General features: G+C 35.7%; 2 protein-coding genes across 12 annotated transcripts in view; both read left to right on the plus strand.

Moving 5' to 3' along the window:
• The window catches only part of LOC150087831 (bromodomain-containing protein 2-like), a 676,121-nt gene that overhangs the window by 154,779 nt on the left and 494,272 nt on the right, over window positions 1–27,070 (plus strand). For 10 of the 11 annotated variants that reach the window (XM_090369219.1, XM_090369215.1, XM_090369216.1 and 7 more), the window contains 2 exons: window positions 6,909–7,118; window positions 19,445–19,591. In XM_090369219.1, the coding sequence (XP_090225345.1) occupies window positions 6,909–7,118; window positions 19,445–19,591 (357 nt within the window). Of the gene's footprint in view, window positions 1–1,251; window positions 1,327–6,908; window positions 7,119–19,444; window positions 19,592–27,070 lie in introns of all 11 variants that reach the window. The other variant, XM_090369220.1, reaches the window with a different exon arrangement.
• Window positions 15,598–16,599, plus strand: LOC150087832 (uncharacterized). Its single transcript, XM_090371063.1, has one exon. It carries the CDS (start codon window positions 15,598–15,600, stop codon window positions 16,597–16,599), a length of 1,002 nt encoding a protein of 333 aa, XP_090227189.1.

The following is a 27,070-nucleotide window of genomic DNA, read 5'->3' on the forward strand; positions in this document are numbered from 1 at the left end:
GCTTTTTATACGATACAAGAGGTACAAGTATTTAGTATTAGGAGTGGCAAACTATGCAAAAAAGCAAACCTCTGCCTAGTTCTTCCTTGAATTATTAACATTTCCCACTTCCACAACACCAATGAAAGTTTGTTCTAACAGTCAACTGCACACTGGTTGAAGGCAACCATCCTTCCACAATTTCAATTATGGCCCCTTATGTATAATCTCAGCAAGAGGGTGGATGTCATCAGCATGAGCTTAGTTATTCCATTTAAAACCTTTAAACCTCAATCACAATAGAATTCCTCGTTGGTACCTACTTTCCAAATGATGCAATTTGCAGAACTGAAGCCCATTTATTTCCCCTCACTAATCTCATTACTCTTCTCTGCTCACATTCCAACAAATCCACATCCTTCTTGAAAGAGGCATTCAAGAGTTGTATGTAGTACTCAAAATGTGTGCTAACCATTGCCTTGTACAATGGGATAATTATCCTACCTGGCAAAATTCCTGTATGCCATTGATAAAGAACTTTGTATTTGACTGTATAATTACCTATAGATCTTTTTCATTTTGAACTGCCCTGGGTGTCTCGTACCACACAGTTGGTACCTTAATCTGGGATTACTGCTCCCCACATGGGCACCTTGCATTTGTAAATAGTAAACTTCAGTTGCCGCTTCAGCTCATCTGCCTAAATTTGCTAGATCTTGCTGTAGTAGCATACCCTGATTACTGTGATTAACTGCCCTGCCTACCTTTGTATCATCTGCAACCTTTGGACTTTAAGCCTGATATGCCTTTATCACTATCATTAATAATTATTGAAAACAACAACATGCCTACAAATAACCCTAGGGAACTACACTAATAACAGGAATCCAAGAAGAGCAGTGCTCATTGATAATCATGCTGCTTCTCCCCCTCTGCCAATCAATCCCTTTATCCATAGCAGTAACTCGACCTTAATGCCACAATTTTTTTATGTTCATCAGTATTGAAAGTTGTTCTAAAATTTAAATGTATGATGATGAACAGTTGATGATTTTTTTTTTTTTATCCATTTCCTTTGTTACTGCATAATGACATCCAATCTGATTAGACAAGAATTCTCCTTAACAAATGCATGCTGTGACTGCAGAATAACTGCATTCCTGTCTAGATGGCATGCATTATTTCTTTAACCAGTGACTGTTACTTTCCCTGCTATGCCAAGCTAACAGGTCTGCGATTACTCATGTCATCCTTTGTTTTTCCTTTTATTAGGGATACATTCGCACATCTCCAGTTCATAGGGATCTTACCGGAATTCAAGGATGATTTTCATAATCATGGCTAAAGGTTTGCTTACATCTTTTACAGCCTTCCTTAATTGAATTAAATTGATCATACCTACCCAAGGTATCTTTTTTATGTTTAGCTTAGCTTCAACAACTTTACACTCTTCTCAGTTATCACAACATCATTCGGCTCCCTGTAAGAATTTAGCACACTTTTGGCAACGTCATCCCGAAAAAATTACATCTAATGGACCAATATGATTCAGCCCCTTCCTTCTAGTGTTACTGCTTATCTTATTTGCATTCTTTGCCAATGACCTCTTATAACTGTCTTGGTGTGCCTGACTTCTTTTGTGACTTGCTTGCAGACTAGTTTATATGTTCTGCAGGCATCTATCACCTGGTAATTTATATGCAATCTAACTATTTTTCTTCTGCCATGAGTCTCTTCGGTATATCTGTCTGACATCCTTTTAGGGCCAAGCCTTGAAGAGTATCTCTTAATTGGCATAAAAAGCCTATTTGTTTCTATGATTATCTCCCCGAACGCTACCCATTTGGAATTTGCTGTTAGTAGCTTCATCAATTAGTTGCACTACATAGAATTTAAAAACTGAGTCCATCACTTTCAGCCAGAGCAAAAGGAGCAGTTCAAACAATGGAAACACAGCTCTTCTCCTTTGTCTGAGACCAGAGAAACGTACCAACTGCATGGTACTACACTTTGGGTGGTAGAAAATGAAAAAGACCTGGAAGTCAAAAATGAAGTTTTCTGAGCAGTGCAGACAGGCTGCCAGAGCATGTCATGGGTTATTGTTAATGATATACAGCAGGGGTGGCCAACGAGTCGATCGCAGATTTAATTTTGGTCGATCACGACGAATTTTAAATATACAGTCATCCCTTGATTTGTGCACCGTGTGCAATGTAATTTTTCAGATGGTAGATCATGGCACATTTTGAAGTAAAAAAGTAGATCACATCACAAATTAAGTAGGCCACTCCTGATATACAGGAATTTTGCTAGTAAGAAAAAGGAGGTGATTATCCCTTTGTATAAGGCAATGGTCACTCCATGGCTTGAGTATGGCATACAGGTCTGGAGGCCTTATTTTAGGAAGGATGTAGAGTTCCTTGAGCAAGTTCAGAGAAGGGCAACAAGATTGGTGAGGGGAATGTAGAGGTCCTCTTACCAAGAAAGGCTTAAGTTCTGCTAATTGCTGCATCTGGAGACTAGGCACCTGTGAAGTGATCTGATTGAGGTGTGTGTGTAAGGCCTTAATGGGTTGAGAAGGCTCAATTCTGATGGGATTCTTCCTATTACTCAGATTAAAAATCTGAGGGCCATAAATTCAAATTGAGGAAAGACAGTTGTAGAGTAGATGTGCAGAAATTTTCCTTTAGCCAACAGGTAGTTGATTGCTGGAACAAACTTCCATCTGTTGCTGTGGAAGTTTGATAGCTTAAATAAATTCAAGGAGGAACTGGACAAACTTTTAGAGGGAATGGATGTGTGAAATTTTTTTATTTTTTTTTTTTGCTGATGCTGCATAAGCTTGCTCTCTTGCTTCACATGCCACTACTACTACTATCACTGTAGTTACCTCTACAAGAGGAAAATCCTTTTTCTTTGCCCTTGACAGTAGTTACATCTTTAAGTAAGTACCACATCACTGCACTGTGATCACTGCCACCTAATGCCTGTTTTATTTGCAGATTCTGAATGTATGAAGAGTTGCTGCTGATAATGAGATCAAGAGATTTGCTTTTTTGTTGCCTGTCTAACATGCCAGTGTAGAAAACAGTCATTCAGTAAATTGAGGAAAGTCTGTCTACTATGTGAGTGACCAACCCACATGGTGCAGTATCTGGAAAGTTAATATCCTTCATTATAAGACATTCTGATTTATTGGACCACTCTGTATGTCTGTGTAGTTGTTCATAAAACTTATCACAATCATTGTCTATTACACACTTGTACTCTGACTTTTGTTTTCACAGTGCTTATGTCACACCAAACTACTCAACGTTGTTATGCCCACCTATGTCAGCTAGATGCACTGCTTTATGAATTATGTGCTTCTTAACTAAGATGCACATAATATATAAAATTGTTTGTGCACATTGTTATGGTCCACATTCAAATTCACCATCCCTTATGTTTGAGTGACACCATGTTTTTGATATCCCTACAGTGTCTACATTTGACGACTTCACTGTACTTCATATTCGTTTACCATACTCCTTGCATTAGTGTACACGCAAGTATACATGCATCTATTTTACTCTCAGTAACCCCAACATGGCTCATGTATTTGCTTGTACCACGAGAACCCCCAGCATGCCTTGAATTACCTAATGCCTCATTTTCCAGCAGTGCGTAGCACATGCTTCTTGATTAGACCGGGGGTTCGAGCCCGTGCCCACCAAATATGGAGGATGCGGAGAGGTCAGGGAATGACCACCGCATATCCCTGGAGCAATATGCCCTTAGTTGCTAATGCTCCTAAAAACCAAAACAGCAACGACAACACTAGATACAGTACATGAATCGCTTAACCTTAACTGTGGCTGTTAATCTTTTATCTCTATATCTCATCCCTTGGTTGCAGATTTCCTACCCACTTAACACAATCTCGATAGCATCGGCAGTTAATCCTGTAAAAATGAAAAAAAATATATATATATATATTTCTGCCCTACAAGCCTTGCACATTCTTTCCAGCACCAAATTGATTGGCAGGCCTCTCATCTTGTACTCCTTCCTATCATTTCTGGGAAATAGGAAGGAGTACAAGATGAGAGACCTGCCAATCAATTTGGTGCTGGAAAGAATGTGCAAGGCTTGTAGGGCAGAAATATATATATATATATATTTTTTTTTTGAAATAATATATATATATATATATATATATATATATATATATATATATATATATATATATATATATATATAAGTGAAATAGGATTTTTTTTTTTTTTTTCCCTTCTGTTTTTTGGCTGATGCTGTATAAGCTTGCTTTTTTGCATCATTTGTCTGTATTAATACTGATACTAAATAAGGTACGCAAAGCTGACAGAATCTATTCAATTATATTGAAAGGTGCAGCAAAAGAGATAAGCACACCCATAGCCATAATTATCAAAACATCCTTGGATTCACAGTTCTCTACATATTGTAGATGTGCAAATGTTTCTTTTGTGTACAAACTGGGATCAAAGGGCAAAGTAAGTAATTACAAATCTGTAAGCTTGACTTCTCTTCTGGAGAAAATAGCGGAGATGAATATTAAAGAAATAATGCATGATCATCTTTGACAGGAATGCAGTTATTTGGCAATCACAGCATGGATTGCTGACCGGGCTAGCTGGGTGGGTAAAGTGCCTTCCTGGCAACCCAAAGGTCGTGGTTTCGAATCCCGCCTCAGGCTTGGATCACAGTACTGCAAAAACCTTGGGAGGTGCATTATGGCCACAGAAGCCGATGTGCCAACAACTAACTAAAAAAAAAACAAAACAAAAAAAAAAAAAAACAGCATGGATTTGTGAAGGCTTGAATCTTGTTCGACCAATCTCATTAAGAAACGAAGTGGATGCAAAAAGTAATTTTGACATTATATACTTAAATTTGATAATGCTTTTAACACTTCTGCATGATGAAGACTACTGTATTAAAGAGCGTTGCTATGGATAAAGGGATTGTTGAGTGATAGAAGGCAGATGGTGGATATAAATGGGCACTGCTCTCCTATTGTTATTAATGGAGTTTCTCAGAGTTTTCTATCCTTTGGTGGCCCACTTTCTGTTTTCAGTATTTATTAATATTATTGATAAAGGCATATCAGTCTCATTGTCTAAGCTTGCAAATGTTACAGGCCAGGGTGATCAATGAGAGAAATCAAGGCACATTGCAAGACGATCTTGAAAAAATCAGGCACATCGATTGATACATGACAACTAAGTCAATGCATGGTACTGTAAATTGGCTGCAGTAATCCCAGAATAACATGGCATAATAGGTGGTATCACACCGAACGTGGGGGGGGGGAAGAGAGAGAGAGAGAGTCTGTAGTCTGACATAGAAGTTCTTTTAGCAGTGCAGACTGGTTTCTAGGACAGCTAATGGGGGTCTAATGATAATGTTGGTAAAGACAAGGGAGTGATTAGTCAGAATTACAAAAGATTAATCATTAAAAAGGTTACATGATTTTTCAGTTCTGAAAATTGTAGTGCTTAGAAACTGAGCACGCGAGGTGACATCATTGGACCTTAAATGGATTGAAGGAAAATTAATTCTGTTTGCATCTTTATTCATTCACAGAAAAAGCTCATAATGGGACAATAAATTTATATGGTAAAAGGATAATTGCAGGAAATAAATTTAAGGATGAATTAGACAAATTATTAGGAGTGAGACATATGTACTATTCTTGTATAAGCTGTATTGATTGCATTGTTTACCACTGCTAATACCAATATATCTTCTATTCTTTTGTGAATATTTTAGAAAAGACAGAGTTATTTGAGAGTGAGCTTCCTGTTTGTATAGAGAAATTCTTTGGTGAATGATCATTTAGGAAACTAATTAGTTAGTTGAGTGAAGAATTATGTGGTATCCTTTTTTCTTTCAGTAATTCCACCGTGATCCATTTTTTGTGGCAATAGATATGTATTATAATCTAAAAATTGCTGAATTTGTTGGTTTTCCAGCAAGTCTTCTTTGCTTCCTAACGTTTGTCTTATTTCATTTATTATTTAATTATTTATTTTATTTCAAGTTTTTATTAGTCCCTCAGATAGTTTGATAATAAATATGAGAGTGCTCAGTATGTTTAGAGCTTCTCTTTATTGAATAGTCAGGAGGTTTTGTGCCATTTGTTTACTTGTAATTTCAGCCTGAGGACATGCTGTGGTCCTGGATTAATATATGTTGATGCTACTATACCATGTAGCATCCACATCTTTACTCATTCAGACACATTGTTAGTATAAGACCCGTTTGAGCTACCTAAAAATAAAATAAAAGTGTGGCCCATCTCTTTGTTAACTGTTGTGCTGGTATTTTGGCTGCAAGAAAAATATTACAGTGAAGTGTAAACTCCTGGGCTGTCAGAGTATGAATGGAAAATTATTATTTATTTTCTCTTAATACCTAGAATTATAGACAAACTTCTAGTTGTAGTTTCCTGCAGATATGCTTATATTTTTCAACATTTATTTTTTGGCCTGATAAGCTGTATAAGTTGTGCATGGCTTAGCAGGTGTATTTTATTCCTTTTACTTAGAACTTCATTAAATTCAGCAGAAGTCAGAGGTTAGCGGTTAACAAGACGCTGCTAAATATTTAAGGCTATTTGCTTTTAATATTTATATTTAAAAATATTTTTGTGAATGTTACTTGTTTGAAGGATTTTTTTTTTTTTTTGTGAATGTTGACACTACTGTGGTAAAAAATTCCTTTGATTTTATTATACATGGAGAAAGTAATATTTATTTTTCATTCAAGGTATTCTTTGTTACCTAAAGACCTACAAATTGTTCATTAATTTTTGATTTTTTTGCCTAAATATATTCTTTCATGATGTCTAAGTGTGTTAAGATTATATAATTTGTTAATATAAAATCTTATTTGTTTTTCAACAGAATGCACCTGGTGATATGGCAAGTGTACATCAGGAAAGGTATCAACCTGTAAATGGTGTTGTTCAGCCAGCTTACATCCCTTATCCTGGAAAACCTCATCGCAATACAAATCAACTTCAGTATCTTTGTAGAGTCTTGAAGGCAATATGGAAACACAATTTTGCATGGCCCTTTCATCAGCCCGTGGATGCTGTGCAGCTGAATTTACCAGTAAGTTTGTTCAACTGTCGTTCCTCCATAAAATGTTTAATATAAAACTGATATTATCAGCTTAAACAGTAAATTATGAAATAGTATAGTAATAGAAGTTCAGTTATATTATATAACTGAGGATTTGTCTTCGAGGTTTTTTGGACTTGCTGGTTATCCAAATTTTGTATCCTACTGCACATCATAAGCCACTATAAAATATACCAATATGATATGAATTACTTTGTTTCTATCCTGCAATAAAATAATACTAAATACTGTTTAACTTTCATATACGAAGTACTGTTCTAATTTTATCTCATGACAATCTGCCTTTGCTCAGTCAGTTACTGACAGAGACTTCAATCTTCCAGTGAACCAGTATTAAATATTTTCCTCACTGCATTGTGATTCTTATTTCTCAAGCCACTCCATGATCTTCAACCTTTACATAAAAACAAATTCAACTTTCCGCATTTCTTGGTTCTACTCCTTGAAATTCTTTTAGAGGGGAAACTTAAGTTGATCACAGTTTGCATAGTGTTAAAAAGTAACTACACACACTAGCCGAAAAAAAAAAAAAAAACTGAACCTATGTATTAAGACAGTTACAGACAGAAGAAATGCAAATAGATGCATAGAAAATTGATGGAAGGTGATGACACGTTGCATCACTGAGTATAAAGACTGAACAGGCTATTCAACTACAGTAATCTGCAACCAGAGTTGGGAAAATGTGTGATCTATTGGACTTTAAAAAGTGGCTTATTGTGGTTGATGTTTATCAGGAGTCACTATTCAAGAATTGAAAGACATAAATTGTTTCTCAAAAGTATCCATCTTAAAGGTTTTAAATGACTGGAAAGCTAGCATTTCTTCCACATCTTAAAGGCATAAATGTGGCAGAAGAACAAAACTTCAAGTGAAGCCATTGTGCTCTTAGGTGGACTGTGTGGAAAAATAAGACATTCAGTGTGCAGCAAATATCTGAATTCAACCAAGCCCAGAACTGCCCTATTTCAGCCTATGCCATGTGCAGGGAATTGAAGAAATTGGTATTAGCAGTCACCTGCCTATTTGGAAGCCACTTGTTTCAGAACAGAAAAATCTGCTTGCAGTGGTGCTGGGAATGTCTCTGTTTGCTTTGTTAAAACAACCAAAGCATCTGGAGGTGGCATCTTGGTATAGGGAATATAGTTTTGTTGGCATGGACTGGATTCATTGATACTGGTGGAATGTCATCCAGGGTGTACCTGAATTTTGTATCAGATCTACTGCACCATGCAATGACCTACTCCGCGATATGAAATGCACCTCCATATCATTTGGCTGATAGGGAATTTCACTGTAGACACCATACGGTCTGGATGGTATTCTTCACGATGTCTACGGCAAATCATTTAGCATTAGCATTAGTAGAGGCATATGATGCAAGAAAGCAAGCTTATGCAGCATCAGCCAAAAAAAAAAAAAAAAAAAAGACACTTCCATTTCACCCCGCCGTTCGTTCGAAATACCTGTCCAGCTGAGCCTTAAATTTATTTAGGCTATCAATTTCCACAACAAGGGAGGGAAGTCTGTTCCGCCAACCAACTACCCACTGCCTAAAGGCAAATTTCCGCACATCTATCCTACATCTGTCTTTCCTCAGTCTCAATTTATGCCCTCTCAAGTGATTATTCTGAGCAAGAGGCAGCATCCCATTGGCATTGAGCATGCTCAAACCATTCAAGGATTTATACACCTCTATCAGATCACCTCGCCAGTGCCTAGTCTCCAGACACTGTAATTTGCAAAACTTAAGCCTTTCTTCATAAGAGCAACCCTTTGTTCCATTCATTTATCTTGTTGCCCTTCTCTGTACTCATTCTAACAGCTCTGCATCCTTGAAATGAGGCCTCCAGACCTGTATACAGTACTCAAGGTGTGGCCTGACCATTGCCTTATTTATACAAGGGAATAATCACCTCCTTATCCCTGCTGGAAAAATTCCTGTATATCATTGACAAGACACAATGAGCTACTCTTGCAGCCTGTCTGCACTGCTCAGAGAACTTCATATCTGCTTCCACAATTACCCCCAGGTCCTTTTCATTCTCTACCACTGTCAGTGTAGTACCACAGAATTGATACATTGCTCTGGGATTGCTGTTTCGCATATGTAGTACTTTACATTTGTCAATGTTAAACTTCATTTGCCACCTCTCAGCCCATCTGCTCAATCTTTCCAGATCCTGTTGTAGCAGCTTAGCATCAGTAGTGTCCTTAAACAACCCTGCCAACCTTCGTATAGTCTGCAAACATGGACTTTAAGCTTGATATACCATCATCAATATCATTTATAAATACAGAAAACAATAATGAACCCTGAGGGACTCTACTAATAACATTTGTCCACAATGAGCAGTGTCCATTGATTACCACTCTCTGTCTTCTTCCCCTCAACCATCCCTTTATCCATAGCAGCAATTTGCCTCCAATGCCACACTGCTCCAATTTGTGCAGTAGTCTTCCATGTGCAACAGTATCAAAAGCCTTTCTAAGATCCAAATATATAATATCAAAGTTATTCCCTGCATCCAGTTCTTTTGTGACTGCATCATAGTATCCACTCAAATTGGTCAGGCAAGACTTTCCCTTAACAAAACCATGCTGTGTCCGAGCTATAACTGAAGTCTTGTCTAGATGATCCTGCAGTGCTTCTTTAACCAGTGCCTCCATTAATTTTCCTGGAACAGAAGTTAAATTCGCAGGTCTATAATTACTTGTGTCAGCCTTTGATCCTCCTTTGTGAATTGGGGTCACATTTGCACATCTCCAGTCTATAGGTACCTCCCATGAGTCCAAGGAAGCTCTCATAATTATGGCTAAGGGTTTGCTTACTTCCTTTGCTGCCTCCTTTAATATAACTGGATAGATCCCATCCACCCCAGGTGCCTTTCTTGTGTTTATCTTCAACAATTTCTACTCCACTTTACTCTCAGTTAATACAAGATTATCTAGCTTACTGCCAGATTTGAATACACCTCTGGCATTCACATCGCTGAATAACTTCTCATGTGTGAATGTTGATGCAAAATATTCATTTAGTTATTTAGCTCCCTGAGCAGGACTATCAACAGTTGAACCATCGATATCAAGTGGACCAATCTGATTCATCCCCTTCCTTCTAGAGTTTACATAAGTAAAGAACTCCTTGCTGTTTTTCTTTACATCCTCTGCCAAAGGTTTCTCGTAATCTGCCTTCGCCTGCCTAATCTCCTTTGTAACTTGGTTACAGATCAGCTTATATCTATCATAGGCTTCTGTGTCACATGTTAATTTATATGTATCCCATGCATTTTTCTTCTCTGCCATATGTCTCATTAGTTCATCTGACATCCATTTAGGCCTAAACCCTGAACAATATTTCTTAGTTGATATGTAAAGCCTAGTAGCTTCCAAGATAAGTTCTTTGAATGCTTCCCATTTTGAATTTGCTGTTGGTAACATCATCAGTTGGTCCCACTGTATAGAATTTAAATACTGTCTCAGACCATCGTAGTCTCCTTTACGAAAGCAACAACCCTTCCCTTTACCCCTGATGGTAGTTACCTCTTTGAGTATATTGTATATTGTAGTGTATATTAGAGGTACATCTACCATGAAAATTAATAACTGCGCGGTATTCTTTTGGTCGTTACTTTCGTCGAGAGCTATCGAGTACCATGTTATGGATTCTATTATTGATAATAATTGCTCGTTCAAATTTGTATCGATACATTCAATTCTTCTTACTACGGTTCGCCGAGATAAACTTATATACTCAAATTTATGTTTAATGTCAGGACATATAATTCCACAAGCTTCAGTCGTACATTCTTTAATATAATCTCCATCAGAAAATGGCTTGTTGGTTTTTGCAATTATATGAGAAATAACAAAACTTGCCTCTACAGTAGCTTCTTGTTCCTTAGTTACCCGCGTAAACACATTTTGTTGTCTAGATACATTTTGAATCAATCCATCAGCAGTTTTTTTTCTTGCTTCCGGAATTAAATTGGCACCATATTCGGAATGTTTAGTAGTGAAATGTCTTTTAATATTGTACTCTTTCAACACTGAGACACTCTCCCTGCAGATGAGACAAATAGTCTCGTTATTTGTGTTAGCAAAAAAATATTTTGTGTTCCACTCTTCATTGAAGACACGATGCCCATGTTGAATTTTTTTTATTCCATGTTTTTTATTCATTTTTAAAAGGGTGTAAATATTATATTTATTGCTACTGGTACCAAGACGATAACCGAAGATAACACAAAAAAACTAACTGCGGGATGACCGTCAGAGAAAACAGTTTGGAACTGCGGCTGGTCAGCAGTCCTATCCTATTACTCTGCCACTGCAGCAAATCCGTTGTCGTCATCACCGGTTGTCTGTTACTGTAGTTTCGCGCGGTTAGTTTATAATCGCAAATTTTACCGTTATAAAAGCGCCCGCTCCGGTTCGCGCACAATTTCAAATTCTATCTCAATTTGAAGAATACAGAGATGATAAAACAATTTACAAGTCGACAAATTCTATAATAAATTACATATACAAATTTATTTTTCAAAAAGGCGTTGCAAAAGGCATAAAATAAGTAAACTTTTTTCGAAAATATTGCAAAAGCTCGTGGGCTGCACAAAAATGTGTGGCGGACCACCTGCGGGCCATAGTTTGCCCTCGCGTGGTTTAAAGGTAGGATTCAAAACAGATCCAGAAACAACTGCAAAGGCAGTTTTATATACAGTAAACCCCCCGCTATTTGCGGGGGTTATGTTCCTGAGAAATGCTGCGAATACCGAAAACTTAATACTGAGTTATGGCTTCCATAGTAAAAAGGGGTTCCATTCCAAAGTATGAAATATATAAGAAAAACTAGTCTAAAATTTTGTCTATGTATGTATTATATGTACCTTCATAATATGAATATATACATTGACAGTACATAGTGAAATGCAGGCATATGGCATCGAAATGAAAATAAAAACAATTTAATATTAAATGTAATATTTATTAGAAATTTCGAACAAATCTTCAAATCTTTCAAACCAACGGCTTTGCTAGAAAAAAAAAAAAAAAAAACTTATCCTGCCAGTGGTATCACTAGTTTTGCTAAAGTGTTGATAAAGGTGTTTTGGCTTTTCACGAATGATGAGTGAACTTAACAGAATTTTATTTTCAGGTCTTCTATCCACAGATTTAAAGCCTTTTCCACATTTTCTAATTTAACATCACGAGTTACAGAGCAAATTTTTGAAGCAATTAGCGCGTTTTCACGGACTCTACGGCGGATTTTTTCTTCAGATTTTTTGATCGATCGTACCGTTGACTCATTGATTTTATAATGTTTTTCCACTGAGGAGACACTTTCACCATTAAAAATTTCATCTAATAACTCAATTCTATTCGCTAATGTCATCACCTTCTTTGATATTTTCACATTTCTCTTGTTATTCGTAGCCATATTTTTGTACGGGTTAGAAAGAACTTGTCCACAATAAAGTCACTTTCATCCGTTAACACACTCGAAAAAGTCTGTTTTACACTGCAAAACGGTAGATTTATCACTTTTGTAAGCATATCAATTTATAAATTGATAAATTTATTCAATTTATAAGCATTTAAATTAAAATGCGTTTCGAAATTTTCGAAAATTTTTTTAAAAATTAAAATGCAAACTAAATTTCCATTACAAGCGCATAACACATACTGAACAAGGATTAGCGAAAAACATCCACGCTCGCGATTTTTTACCCCTCTCCCCCCACCCACTGAGCGCTGTTTTGACCGGAAAGATAATTTTAGCCACGCTCATGTTTTTTTATGGCGGATAATATTCACGGCGCTTTAAAATTCACATTTTTTTTAGGTTTCATTTTATATTAAATCAGCGATCGCGAAACCGCGAATACAGATACCGCGAATAGCGAGGGTTTACTGTATATATTTTATTAATTTTTTGGTACTTTAGTGGGATCTGTACCTTCTACTTCATGAAACAGCAAACTAAAATTTGAAAATCATAGTCTTACAGTATTTTCTTCCATAAAAAACAAATTTTCCTTTGAAGTTACATATGGTATAGAATAGTTCAATTTTTATGAAGACATGGCTTAGTAATATTTCCTATAGAAGAACCAACCCCCAAATTGGGGGGGGGGGGATTCTAATATCCACTATTAGAGATTCCAGAATAAATGAATTACTTGCATTTAAAAAAAACGAACGAACAAACAAACAAACCTTTTTGTATTTCAATCATAAAACAAAATCTTCCTTTTCTGTTTTGAATGTTCTGGTTTCTTCTGTTATGTTGGCATCAGATTTACAGAAAATATAATAATTTGAAAGTGAAAAAGTGAATTTGTTTAAATTAATGATCAGATAAATTTAAAAAATTGTATTCTTTTATCTGCATATAAAATCTGCAGCGAATCTCGTTAATACATAGTTCAAGAGACCTAAATTTTCACATTTTGTAATAACGAGGTTCCCCAAAAGTGTCAGTTGTACCTTTTTTTTTTTATTATTATTTGGTATATGCTATATATCTAAGAATGATAATAAATAATAATAATATCAAAAATAAATTAATTTAAATTAATGAAATGAAAAATAATAAAAACAAATTCTAATATACTTAGGGAAGGGTGTTATATGGTTGTTATCTATTAAGAATTATTGATATGTATAATTAACCACTCTTATACCACATGGAGTTATTAATATATATATTTTATTTAAGCATAGCCTAAACTAATACAGCCACTCCCTGGCTTATATAATACTCAATGTACAGAAATTCGAGTTTACCTAAGTTTTTGCAATAGTGGAAACGTATTTTGCATCCTGTAAGAATAAATGGAGGTGTCGTGAAAATATTGCAATGTTAACCCAATAACACTTTTTTTTTTTTTTTTTTTGGTAATTCGTTCCAAGATCTCGGAGTTGAAATTTTCGCTATATAATTAAGCTATTTATCTCTCTAAAAGGTCATTTTTATAATGGAAATTGCACTACATTTTCATTGTTATCATATGTTCCATTAAAAGAATCAATTTTGAATGCCTTTGTGATATTTTTCTAAAACACATTTCTGGAGGTCACTACCATAAAACAATAAAATCAATTTGCCCTTTCTGGTTTATGTTGTATGGTTGGGTGTTGCTTTAAAATTAAAGCCTTTGCTAAGGCCTTAATTTTAAATATAAAACACCCTAACCATAAAAGACACTCAATTTTAAATATAAAAAACGTAAAAAATAACATAAGACCCCATTAAAAACAATTTTTCGGGAAGAATTATTAAGATTATGTGTTTAAAACTATTACGAAGTGCAGTTAGACAAATTAGATTTGACATATCGAAAGTTACAGATACTTACAATAAAAACATTGAGGAAAGGAACTAAAGAAAAACTTGAATGAAAATGATTTCTCAAACATGGTGCAATTAATATCCATCTGTTCCACCAAAACACACACAGATCTATGCAAATATCTTAAGGAAAAAATCTCTTGACTTATAAACCAAAATTTACCGTTGAATTCAAATCACCCTTCTCCGAAAGATAAACCGGTGCGCAAAGTAGCCCACCCTAATAATACCTCCAATGATAAGCCGGTACGCGAAGTAGATCAACCTAGTAATACCTCTAAAATTCTCGACCATATCATCAACCTTAGCTCAAAAACTCTCATGAATGCAGAAATTCAGGTACTTGCAAAGGCCTTAATTTTAAACCAACACCCAACCATATCCCCACATTAGATTTCCTAGCCCACCTCCACAATAGTTTAAAGTACATTCAGGATAATCTAGCCAAAGATACGATAAACATCACAGCCATGCAGTCAATATACTGCTCAAACTACAGGAGGATTTACAACAAGAACAACCACCTATCCACAGAAGAAAGGAAAGCACTGAAAAACCTGAAAGAAGACAAGAATATACATATATCTAAAGCAGACAAAGGGAGCAAAACAGTCATTGACAAAGAAAACTACATTGAGAAAGTAGAATAGTTCTAAAAGACACTAGCACCCCAAAGCAGTAAAAACAGATGCTACCAGCAGCCTCGAGAAAAAAGCCAAAAGAAAACATCAAACCTTACTAGACAAGAAATTTATTGAAGAGCTCCACAGGAAGTTGAACCTTAACAATTCAGAAGCACCATACATGTTCGCCAACATTAAAACACACAAACCAGAATTCCCTGCCAGACTCATTATTAGCATTAGACATCACCCAGGTCAGAAGATATCAAAACGGCTGACACAGCTCCTCTCCCAGATAGTTTCAAAGAATCAAAGCTCGATAAAAAATACCTAGGATTTAATATCCAGGATAAAGGGTGTTGAAATCAATAAAGCAGATGTGCCACTATCATTTGATGTGGACTCCATGTTCACTACCATTCCCTTAGAAGAAGCAAAAACATGTCTCCTCCAAACGATACACAGCCATATCACCATGGGATACCAAAGACCCTTTCCAGCCACAGAAATAATAGACCTCACAGATCTCTCCATAGGCAAACCTTACTTCACCTTCAGTGGGAAATTCTACATGCAGATTTCTGGTCTCAGCATGGGAAACGCCCTATCTCCTCTCCTGGCAGAAATTTTTATGTCTAAATTTGAAGAAAATTTTTTGGAAAACCAACAGGTAAAGTCTAAATTCTGGTGTAGATACATGGATGACATCATAGCCATCTGGAATCATGGTACAGATAAGTTACAAAAATTCTTTGAAGCTCTCAACAATCATCACCAAAAAATCAATTTCAAAATGGAAATTGAGGACAATGGCCAACTTCTTTTCCTGGACATTCTTTTTTCAAGAAAACCCAAAGAACTAGATATGGAAGTTTTCAGAAAACCCACAGATACAGGCATCATACTAAACTATAAATCCTGCCATCCTTTCTCCACTAAAATAAGCATTCTAAAGTCATTCATCAGAAGAGTCTACAGAATTTGCAAAGAAGATAACATACAACATGAACTACAAACAATAACTAGGCTTGCCATAAAGAACAGATATCCAATGCACATCATCAAAAAAGCCATCATAGACACCTCCAAGTTCACTCCACAACCCCAACCTAACTTCGACAGAAGAAGAAGCTTCATATGTATACCGTATATATCATCAATTAGCACCAAAATAGCAAAAGAAGCCAAGAAATTCGGTATATTCACCTTTTACAAAACTTCAGCCTCCATAAAACAGATCATAAAACAACAGTCCAACAACCCCGACAATCCTAGAGGTCTGATCTATAAGATAGATTGTGGGTATGGAAGTATATATATAGGGGAATCCTACAGATGCTTACAATGTAAAATAAAAGAGCACAAAAAAGATGTAGAGTATGGCAGAATCAATCAGTCTGATACAGCTCTCCATGCCTTCCAATGTGGTAGAAGGCGTGGAGAGATGTTATGGAAGTTCCACCTGGAACTTCCATAACACAAATATTATTTACACAGATAGTCACAACAGAAGAAAATTCAAAGAAGCATTTCTTATCAAATTATTAGGATCTTCAACAATTAATAGAAAACAGGGGGTTGAATTCAACCCACAGTATTTTCATCTCTTCAATGAGGAAATAAGGACACAGGAAAGAAAAAGAACAAGGCATCCAGAGGTACAGATCATATACAACCCCTTCCAGACCTGCAGAACCAACCCACACACCACAGTTTTTGTCCTATGTGCATTTTTAACTACAGTACAGACATTATGAAATGCAATAGTTGTTTCTTTATCAACGTTACTGCAGGCCAACATATTCTCTATTATATTCAATGCATTTTGGGCATTTTTTTTTTTTTTTTTTTTTTATATTAAGCCAGTTTGTGTACTTCAACTTTCACTGTTGCTAACAAAAACATCATTGTTTTGCTTTGTGCACAGCAGCTCTTCTGGTGTTGGTGTTGCTGTGGTAGCAACTTCATTAACCACCTTCACAACTTCAAATTTGCCACAAAATCCATATGCTCCTTCAAATTTCCCCCTTTTCTCAATGTTTCTATCACATTTGTTTGCTCTACCATGTTTTTCAATGATATTGTCTCCACTGCCACTCTTTCGGAAGCGGTTGATTATTACGCTTGATTGGCGCCTCCATATCCAGGTGGGCAGGAGCAGCAGTGCGTAGTACATGCTTCTTGATTAGACTGGGGTTCGAGCCCATGCTCACCAAATACGGAGGATGCGGAAAGGTCAGGGAATGACCACCGCATATCCCTGGAGCAATATGGCCTTAGTTGCTAATGCGCCTAAAAATCAAATAACAAACAAAAATTACACTTGATGCAATACTGTTCCAAGCAATAGAAGATTACAGATAGCATCCAAGAAATTCCAATTTCTCTGCCAATTGTTTCCTCCTATGTTGTGGATCAAGTACCTTATCAGCTGGGCACCATATGCTCTCTTGAGGTTATAAATAATGCCTTGATCCAGTGGCTGCATAAAACTGGTGGTATAGGGAGGTTAAAACAACAGTATATTTGTCAACTTAAGTGTCTTTCTTGGCAGAATGTGCTATACAACAATCTGCCACAAAATCCATAACTGCATAAAACTGGTGGTATTAAAACAACACCTGTATATTTGTTCAACTTAAGTGTCTTGGCAGAATGTGCTGTACAACAGTCTGCCACAAAATCCATAACTGCATAAAACTGGTGGTATTGGATGGTTAAAACAACAACCGTATATTTTTCAACTTAAGTGTCTTGGCAGAATGTGCTGTACAACAATCTAGAATCATTAGTGTTCATTTTTCTGAAGCTATTCTCCTGTTCACTTTTGATAACCAAAACAGAAAAATTTTGACCATGAGCCAAGCACTTCTATTGGTCTCATAATCACAAGGAAGTTAACTTCTTTAAAACATCTTGGCTTGGAAAACTTACAAATCACAATTGAATGTAGTTTTGTTCTGCCATCTGAATTGTGCAGCATAACAGTGAGTCTACTCAATTTTCCACCATGACAAGACTCTCCTTAAACAGCAAACGTTTTGTTTGGCAGCAAATTATAAAATAAACCTGTCTCATTAAGATTAAATATATCCTTTGCTTCATATTTTTCAAGAATGGACTGTACAGAACACAACCAGTCTGTAGCCTTTTCTTTGTCAACTAATCCAGACTCATTGCAAAACATTGCATAAAACCAAGTTATTCCTGTCTTTTGGAGTCAGAAACTGCTGCATTTTAAGTTGCTAATTCCATGTTGCTAAGCTAGATAATTTGCCTCTTCTTGCAAAATCAGACGTGATATTGGCAAATTAGATGCATGCGTCTGTTGGTACCACTTGAAAAGTTTTGTTTCAAGCTCCTTGTTTTGCACCACAAATTCATTTCCTGTTTTTTATTCCTGCCCTAGTGTCACATACTTAGTTTTTTTGATTTTTCAGTACAGTAGATAAAGTAGGTAAAGGGATGTATTTCTTTGCACTGTCCATTTTACTTCATTCCATTCTATCAGGCTCTTGTAAAATTTTCAGTTTAACTTTCAGGCTTAATTCTGTCCATTTACGTTTTGTCACCATAACACTGTTAAATAAACAAACTTTAAGTTAATTTAAGTTATACACAAGTTTCAAAATAGACATCAGCTCAGATAAAATGGCACAAAAAAATAGATTATACTGTGCTGTAGCAAGAGACTCTTTGAATTAGCATAACAATTGCAATTGACCTTAATCCAGTGGAGAGCAAGAAAGTGTAGGTAAACAACTTAGAAAAACTGTTTTTATTCTTTTGTTAATTTAAAAGCTCATCCTTCACAATGATGTTTTTCAGAATGCAATTATGCTGTAACTACCATAAACTGGTTCTGTTTACACAAAAGAATTCTAATTACATAAAAGAATTCAGTGCTATCCTTCAGAAAGTAGGTGGCCAGGGGCAATAATCAGACAACTGTGCCAAGATTTGTATTAAACGCACAAAATAACAATATTTATTTCTCACAGGGTGAAAATGAACTTTGTAATACTGTACATATTAACTGAATTTTATAATAAATGAATATATTTACATAGAAAAGTATCCTTTCATCGGAGAATGGTATGTGCTTCACATAAACGAGTACGTTGTATGAATTGAGTTTGTATTAACGAGATTTTACTGTATAAGTAATTAATCTTAAGAAATAACTGTTTCTTTGTTACTTTATGGTTAAGTTTTGCATAGTTTTTTTTTTTTTTTTCTTCACTTATTTTTTATATTCCCATCATTGCTTAAATTTATGGGAATCTCAGTTTCAATCCTGAAGGCTTTGTTTTCATTTTCAGGACTATCACAAAATTATTTCAGAACCAATGGACTTAGGTACCATTAAAAAGAGACTTGAAAATTGTTGGTACTATTCTGCTGAAGAATGCAAGGAGGACTTTCAAAAAATGTTTACCAATTGCTACGTATATAATAAACCAGAAGAGGTAAGTTATCTTTTTAGTATTATCTTAAATTATTTTGATTAATTTTGAAAATCATTGAGAAAATGAAAGAGTAATTTTTGTTTAATGTATTTTCATTGTTATGGGGTTCTTCTGTTAGGAAACATTTTTTTGCTTAACATGCTAATTATTATGCTGTTTTTGCACTATATAAGAAATTATATACTATGCAGTGCATTGATAAATATAAATACATTATTTAATATTATAAATTATATAATTATAATACTACTATAAACTATTAATAAATTGTGTATAATACTATAAAACTGTGCCTGGCATCAACAGACATTAAGTTCTTGAAGTTGTTTCTTGGTCACAGTATGTGTGCTTGATGTGGTACGTGGTACTTCCATACCTCACTTCTTTCTCACAGAATGTTTGCAAATATCATGCAATTTATGCACAAAATGTGCAATTTATGCACAAAATGTACAATTTATGCAATTTATGCACAAAATGTACAATTTATGCAATTTATATACAAAAAATTTAGTATTTTAATAGATGAAACTAGACTTTAAAAAAAAGAAATTGATGATTTGGAAAAGAATCATTTGGCGGGAACTTCTAAACATTGGGAGTTTGAATTAGTGCAGAAGCCTATCATAGAAGAGATGATCATAAGTGATAATTATAACAAACAAAATGAAATTGCAGCAGATGAAGAGGCTGTAACATATGGTGACTCTTAGAGAAGTAGATAATATTTTGCGTAAAATTAACAGATGGAATAGAAACAGAACATGTTTGCCTGGAGAAGGAGTAAAAAGATGTCACTGAAGAGTTAGCAACTGTGAAAGGTAAAATGGATGCCAGCTGTTGTCATTCATGCAGGAAATAATGGAGTTATGAGTTATTAGTTAATGATGTAATGCTAAGAAAGGTACTGTGAGCTTGCTCTTAGAGTGAAGGTGTCTGGTATTCTGGCCAAACATGACAGAATACCAGAGATTATATGTAAAAGGCCTTATTCGTGAAATTTATCCCCGGAAGTGGCTATAGAGCGATTACAGCATGAAATTTTTCTCTGAACTGCCTGCACTTCATAGGAGCTGGAATATGTTAAACAGAACCTGTGGAAGGATACTTGCAGATCCTTTTGAGGTGGAATTAACATTTCAAATAGATTTTCATCTCTTCAGAGAGACCACACCCATGTATTTGACAGTGATGACATTCTAAAGAATGATAGCTGATACCCAGAATTCAGATCCATTAGAGAGCAATCAGTTTAGTATAAATTATATTAAAGACTCGCCAGAATGGAATCCAATAAAAATAATAAACAGAAATGGAGTAAATGGAGAACAGAAATTGGCCTGAAATATCCTCCAGTAATAGCTATAACAAATGTAGAAAAAAGTGTATCCTCTTATCTGTTAGTGCACTAATATCAAAAGCATAATAAACAAATATACAGCTATTTGATCAATTTTAATTACTGGCTAAATCATTAGCTGCTGACATAACAGGGATATCAGAAACCCAATATTACATTTTGCATAATGGATGAGAAATTTGAGTGTGGCATGTAAAATGTGTACAGAAAGGACCTGCACGAAAAAGAGGAGAAACACCTCTGAACAAAATGCACAGGAATTCAATATCTCATCTATTAGATGGGAAATATCAGTAAAACATTCGGTTAGTGAAACAGCAAAACTGTGTGCGTGCGTGCGTGCGTGCGCACGCACACCTTCAGTGATAGGCAAAAGTGATTGAACAATCAAATGAGTATATAATTATGATTAGTAGTATTAGTACTGGCCAATGATGCAAGAAAACAAACTTAGCCAAAAAAAAAAAAAAAAAGCACTACTTACCCTATCTGACTAATTATATGCCTAATTCTTCCTTAAATTTATTCAAAATATAAATTTCCTCAACACCAGATGTTAGTTTCTTCCAATCAGTTACTCTCTGGGTGAAAGCAAATTTTCATGCATCTACCTGGCAGCCAACCCTTTTCAATTTTTTTTTATGTGAAAAACCCAGCCATGAGAGGTATTAGAACATACAGTACAGTAAACTTTCAGAAAATAATGGCACCTTTGAGGATTGAAGGTGCCATTATTTTGATTTTTCCGTTATCTAGAAAGTTTTATTTTTCATATATTTAATGCAGAAATAATGAGACTAAATAAGGAATAGAGAGATTAAGAATGCAATTTTATTAAATGCACATAAAAAACTAACGTGTTGATGGTCCAATGTTATATTCTGCCATTAATACACCCCTACTTATGCTCTGTTCTATTTTCTTTATTATATAATGTTTAGTCTGCATGGGTAGTATAGTGGTATTGTCACCGTTCTCCTCACACTGGGTGGAAAATGCCTGGGTTTGAATCCTGTCGATGACACGGGAAACTTTTATGGCCTTTTTTCGTTCCATGGCTGAGTTAGCCGGTCTCAGACATAGATAGTAAGGTTCCCCCTCAGAAAAACAGGCAAATCGACTATAGAACAGACCCAACACACATGGGTATATAAATTAATTTTCTGAGTGACCCTAATGTAATAGTTTGGATTATGTCGTCGTTTGTCACCAAGCATTAATGTTCTTCTTTTTTCTTTGTATGAGGTTTATTAACTTTAGGACCCATAGTGAGGGGTTTTTAATTTAAAATAAATGTAAAACAGCGGTGTATAATCCATGATATCAGTACAGAATTCACTTTCAAAGTGGCAAACATAAACAAATACAGTAATCATGTGACTTGCCATATTCTTTTTTCGGCACTGCAAGACACTTGCACTGTATATAAACATCCAGTCTCAATGTGCCATTAGCTTGAACGTTCCATTATTTGGGGTGCCATTATTTTGACAGTCTACTGTACTTAGTACCATGCACAGGTTGAAGGTTGAGAAGATGAAAGAAGATTCTTGTTGATATTGGACTTGAATTTCTGCAAATTGTAATTTTCAGGAAATATAACGAAGGGAGGTTATTCCAGAAAATGGAAGTTGAAGAAATAAATGAGGAAGGAAAAAACTTGGTTCTGTGAGTTTGAAGTTGGACAGTAAAAGGATGTTGACTGATTGCAGCATGTGTTCAGAATGGTTTAGAAGAGAGAGTGGTAATTATAGAAGCCAATTCAGAGAAAGTATCTATAGAAAAGGCATGCAGCAAAAACAGAATGTCTGTAAGACAGAGGGTAGAGAGACTTTGTCAGAGGTGGGTCATTCATTACCCTGACTGCCATCCTTTGAGTGAAACCTAAAAGTCTGAGAGAGGTTTACTTTTTATTGCTAACTGAAGCAGATTTTGCTTCAATTTGCAAAAAAGTAATGCCAAGAGCAAAAGAGATAGCCCAGTTTTTTAGAAAGTAGGAGAAGCAATATTATGATGTGCTTATTCCAAGGGAATTAGAAATCAGGGTTATCGCTAGTAGAGATGTGGTCTTGTCTAGAAATTTTGTCATCGAAGATGAGCAGAAGAACTATTTTTTGAGATAAGACAGGATTGAGTTTTAGTAGGATTGAAATTAACTAACTTATCTTTGCCCCCACTGGAGAATTACACGGAGATCAGCATTTAAGGAATTGCTAGTGGATATTAGAGTTGATGCAGTTTGTGCAGGCCAGGGTTTTCCAAACTGGACAGTGGAATGCAATGTGCTATCATCAGCAAAACCAGATAGGATTTCTGGCAATGGAAGAGGTAATTAAATACAAGAAGAAAAGAGTTTGAGAAAGAAGTGTACCTTCGGGAGCACCAGCATTAATGGAGAAATTAGAAGACAGAGAAAACTGGATACCCAATTACAAAAAAGTTGGTAAACCATAAGATGGAACTTATTTAGGAGACCTTTATGCCAAACATGATCAAAAGCCTTTGAAATAGCAAAAGCAATTTTTTGAGTTTCACCAAACTTTTCCATTGAATTTGTCCATAGATGGGTAACATAAACCAATATATCACCAGAGGATTGACACTGACAGAATCTATACTGGTGAATATTGATCACGTGGAAGGTTTGTAGATAGTTTTAAGAGTTGGCAGTTAATAGATTTCTCCATTACTTTAGAAAGAGTAGAAGTAAGTATAATTGAACAATAATTGGTTGGAAGGGATTTTTCACCCATTTTAGGAACAGGCTCAATATGAGAATCTCCAAGGGAAGGGAAAACACCAGTGGAATAAGAAAGTGTAAAAAGGCGATGCAGAACAGGAGTAAGCTCAGGACCAGAGGTTATAACAGGTAGAGAAATACCATCAGCACCTTCTACTTTCTTATCATTAAGACTTTAAAATTCTTCTAACCTCCTTTTGATGGAATACTGCAGGAGGCATTGGACGGTGTGTACTGGGGATGCTAGGAAGTGGTTTACCAAGATCATCAATACTCAAGTTAGTAAGTAAGTAGGATACTAGTAGGTAAGCTTTATCTTTATGAGGCAGCAATAGAACTATCCGTTTTTAGAGAGGTGGAAGAAGAAATGAGTAAAATTTGTGGCCAATAGCTTAGCTTTGGCGGGACTCGTACTCTTAGCCTGTTCGAAATCTAGTTTGGACTGATTAATAACTGCATTATAATTGTTGTGAGCGTTAGTGTAGGCAGAAAATGAACCTGGAGATTTGGAAACAAACCAATTACAGTATACAACATCTTTTCTTGAACAGCCTTAGCACATTTATTGGAAAACCAAAGTTTAGATAAAGGACGAGATTGTAAGGTGGAGTGTGGAATGCAGGATTTCATCTGGAATACAAGAATAATTTCAGTGACACAATCTGAGCAAACATTGACATCAGAAGATTTGAAACAGTAATCAGACCACAGAAAAGAAATCTTGCAGATCATCCCATTTTTCATTACTGTAATACCAAACAACATAGGGTTGAGAATGGCCAAGAGAGAAAGGCTCTATTAAAGAAGAGACCATCATCAAGTCGTGTGTCTGAGGTGCCTAGAGGACAACTCACCCTGACTGTGTACTTAAGAGTTGTTTGCAAAAAAAATATCGAACATATTGGCTGTATGGTAAGGATTGTCTAGTACTCTGGTAGGTAAATGAACAAGCTGTGCAAGGTCATTTGTAATTGCAAAAGCCTCAGCATCTCGACCAGCCATTCTGTGTAACTAGAAAAATGGAAACCAGCTGGAGTTGTGAACACCAAAATCACCAAGAAAATTACCTCACTGTTAGGAAAGTTGGCCTGGAAAAAGTCAAGTTTCAAAGAGAGGAAGTCAAAAAGGTCCAAGTGATTAGTGGAGTTTGGAGAATGATTGTGGCAATGGATGAATTTGATAGAGTAGGGCTGAGAGATTTTAAGCCAGAGAAGATCAAAAAGAGGAGATTCTAAATTACTTGGTCTCTGGCAGGGAATATCAGAACGGACGTATGCTAAAGTACCAGCTTTGAAGTGAAAGGAATTATGCAGCGAATAATTATGTCAAATGAGATGAGCAATGGTTTTATTAACCAATTATTGGGATTCTGTCAGAAAAAGTATGTGGTGTTTGGTAGACTATAAGTGAAAATGGACATTATTGAGAACTGAGACCACATATTTGTCAAATGAACCTCATTTACTTCACAAATATAACAAATATATGAACAAATTTAACCCAAGCCCCCTTATGTGTGTTGTCTGAGAAAGAGTTAGAATACCATGCTCATTAAGTTTACTTAATCCATTTAAAGTCTTAAACATTTCAGGTAGGTCTTGAAAGTGCCTGGTTTCCAAGCACTGCAGTTTGACGAACCGGTCTCTCCCCCCCCCCCCTGTGTTCTCGGCTGATCTGGTTTCTGTTTTGTACACCCATTCCAAGAGATCATCTTTTTTAAAATCAGTCTTTCAGACTTGTATGCAGTACTCAATGTGTGGCCTAACCATCCTTATACAATGGGATTGTCAACTCCTTGTCCCTTTTGGTAAAGTTTCTGTATATCATTCACTGAAACCCACAAACTGTTTTACCAGCCTGTTTCCATCACTCAGAGAACTTCGTGTTGACCATACAATTTCCTCACGCTTCTCTTTTATTCTCCAGCACCTTAAGTGCGCTACCACCTAATTGGCATGTTATTCCAGGATTTCTGCTGTCCATATACAGTACTTTGCATTTACCATTGTAAACTTCAAGCCACATCTCAGCCCATCTGCCAAATTTATCTTGCTTTATGCAGCAGTATGGTTTGACTCTTGTCATTAACCCTTCTGCCAACCTTTGTATCATCTGCTAACTTAGATACTAGTTTGATATGCCATCATGAGTATCATTAATAAATACTGTAAACAGTAAGAGGGCCAGCATAGAACCGTGAGGGAATCCACTAATAATAATATAGTCCAAGAAGAACAGTGCCTATTTATAGCAACCTTTTAACTTAATTAACCTTTTATCCATAGCAGTAAATTGCCCCTAATGCTATATTGCTCCAATATGTAAAGTAGTCTTTTGTGTGCAATGAAAAGCTGTACTGAAATCTAAGTACAACGATACCTCACTTAGCATGGCTTCAAACAGCATGGTTTTCAATTAAGTTTAATCAGCGACAAGGCCTTTGGTATCAGATTCCATAATAGGCAAAGTTTATTGTTTTATGACTATAATGTTCAATCGCCCCGAAATTTTTGATATCTTTTGATAAGTTAAGATACAAAAATAAGATATTGTTGTATCTTAACTTATGATAAATTTATTGGTTTTCAGAGGAAGCAATAAACTTTGACTAAGTTTAAGTCGAAAATTTGCAGTAATAGCCTAGACATGTACTCCACTTATATGCTGCATTGTCGTAGCCTAGGTATGCATACATATGTTGCATTGCCAACTCTGTTGTCTCACATGCATCAATAGCTCTCCTCAGGAAGTCAGCACCAACAGTGTTCCATGTTCCATCCCGAGGAGACAAGGTAATACCTTTTCAAACTTTTTTATTTCACAATTTATTTTTTACCCCTTTAAATACAAAACAGAGTCAAAAAGGAAAAGTAATGAAAGTGGTGGAGCTACTAAACATAAATGGCTTACATTAGAAAAAAGAAAACCTGATATTATCAAGTGCCATGATGATGGTGCATTGTATGCTAAAATCACGCATGAAAATGGAATGAATGAAGCATCAGTGCGAACGATTATTCGAAAGACGGATCAGTACAAAAAGCAGAGAATTTCTTCAGCATCTTACATGACGAAAGTGATAACTAAGGAAAGAAGTTCAATATTGATTAATATGGAACGTCTTTTATTGATATGGATAGAAGATTTTAATCAAAAGAGAATTCCTTTGAGTCAAAACATCAAGCGAAAGCCATGAGCCTTTATAACACGCTGAAAAAGAGAAAATGAAGAGGAGGAGACTAAAGAAATATTTACAGCCAGTCGTGGTTGGTTTTTTCGACTTAAAAACCGTGTTGGGCTTCACAATGTTTGTATCTCAGGTGAAAGTGCAAGTGTAAACAAAGACACTGCTGCAAGATTTCCCAGTGAATTGAAAGAC

The sequence above is a fragment of the Mastigoproctus giganteus genome, chromosome 3 (genome assembly GCF_048544385.1).
Source record: "Mastigoproctus giganteus isolate SK-2022 chromosome 3, ASM4854438v1, whole genome shotgun sequence".
In the NCBI taxonomy this organism is placed as follows: Eukaryota; Metazoa; Arthropoda; class Arachnida; order Uropygi; family Thelyphonidae; genus Mastigoproctus; species Mastigoproctus giganteus.

Coding starts and splice junctions, on each gene's coding strand:
- LOC150087832 (XM_090371063.1), top strand. CDS start 15,598: ATGGGATACCAAAGACCCTTTCCAGCCACAGAAATAATAGACCTCACA.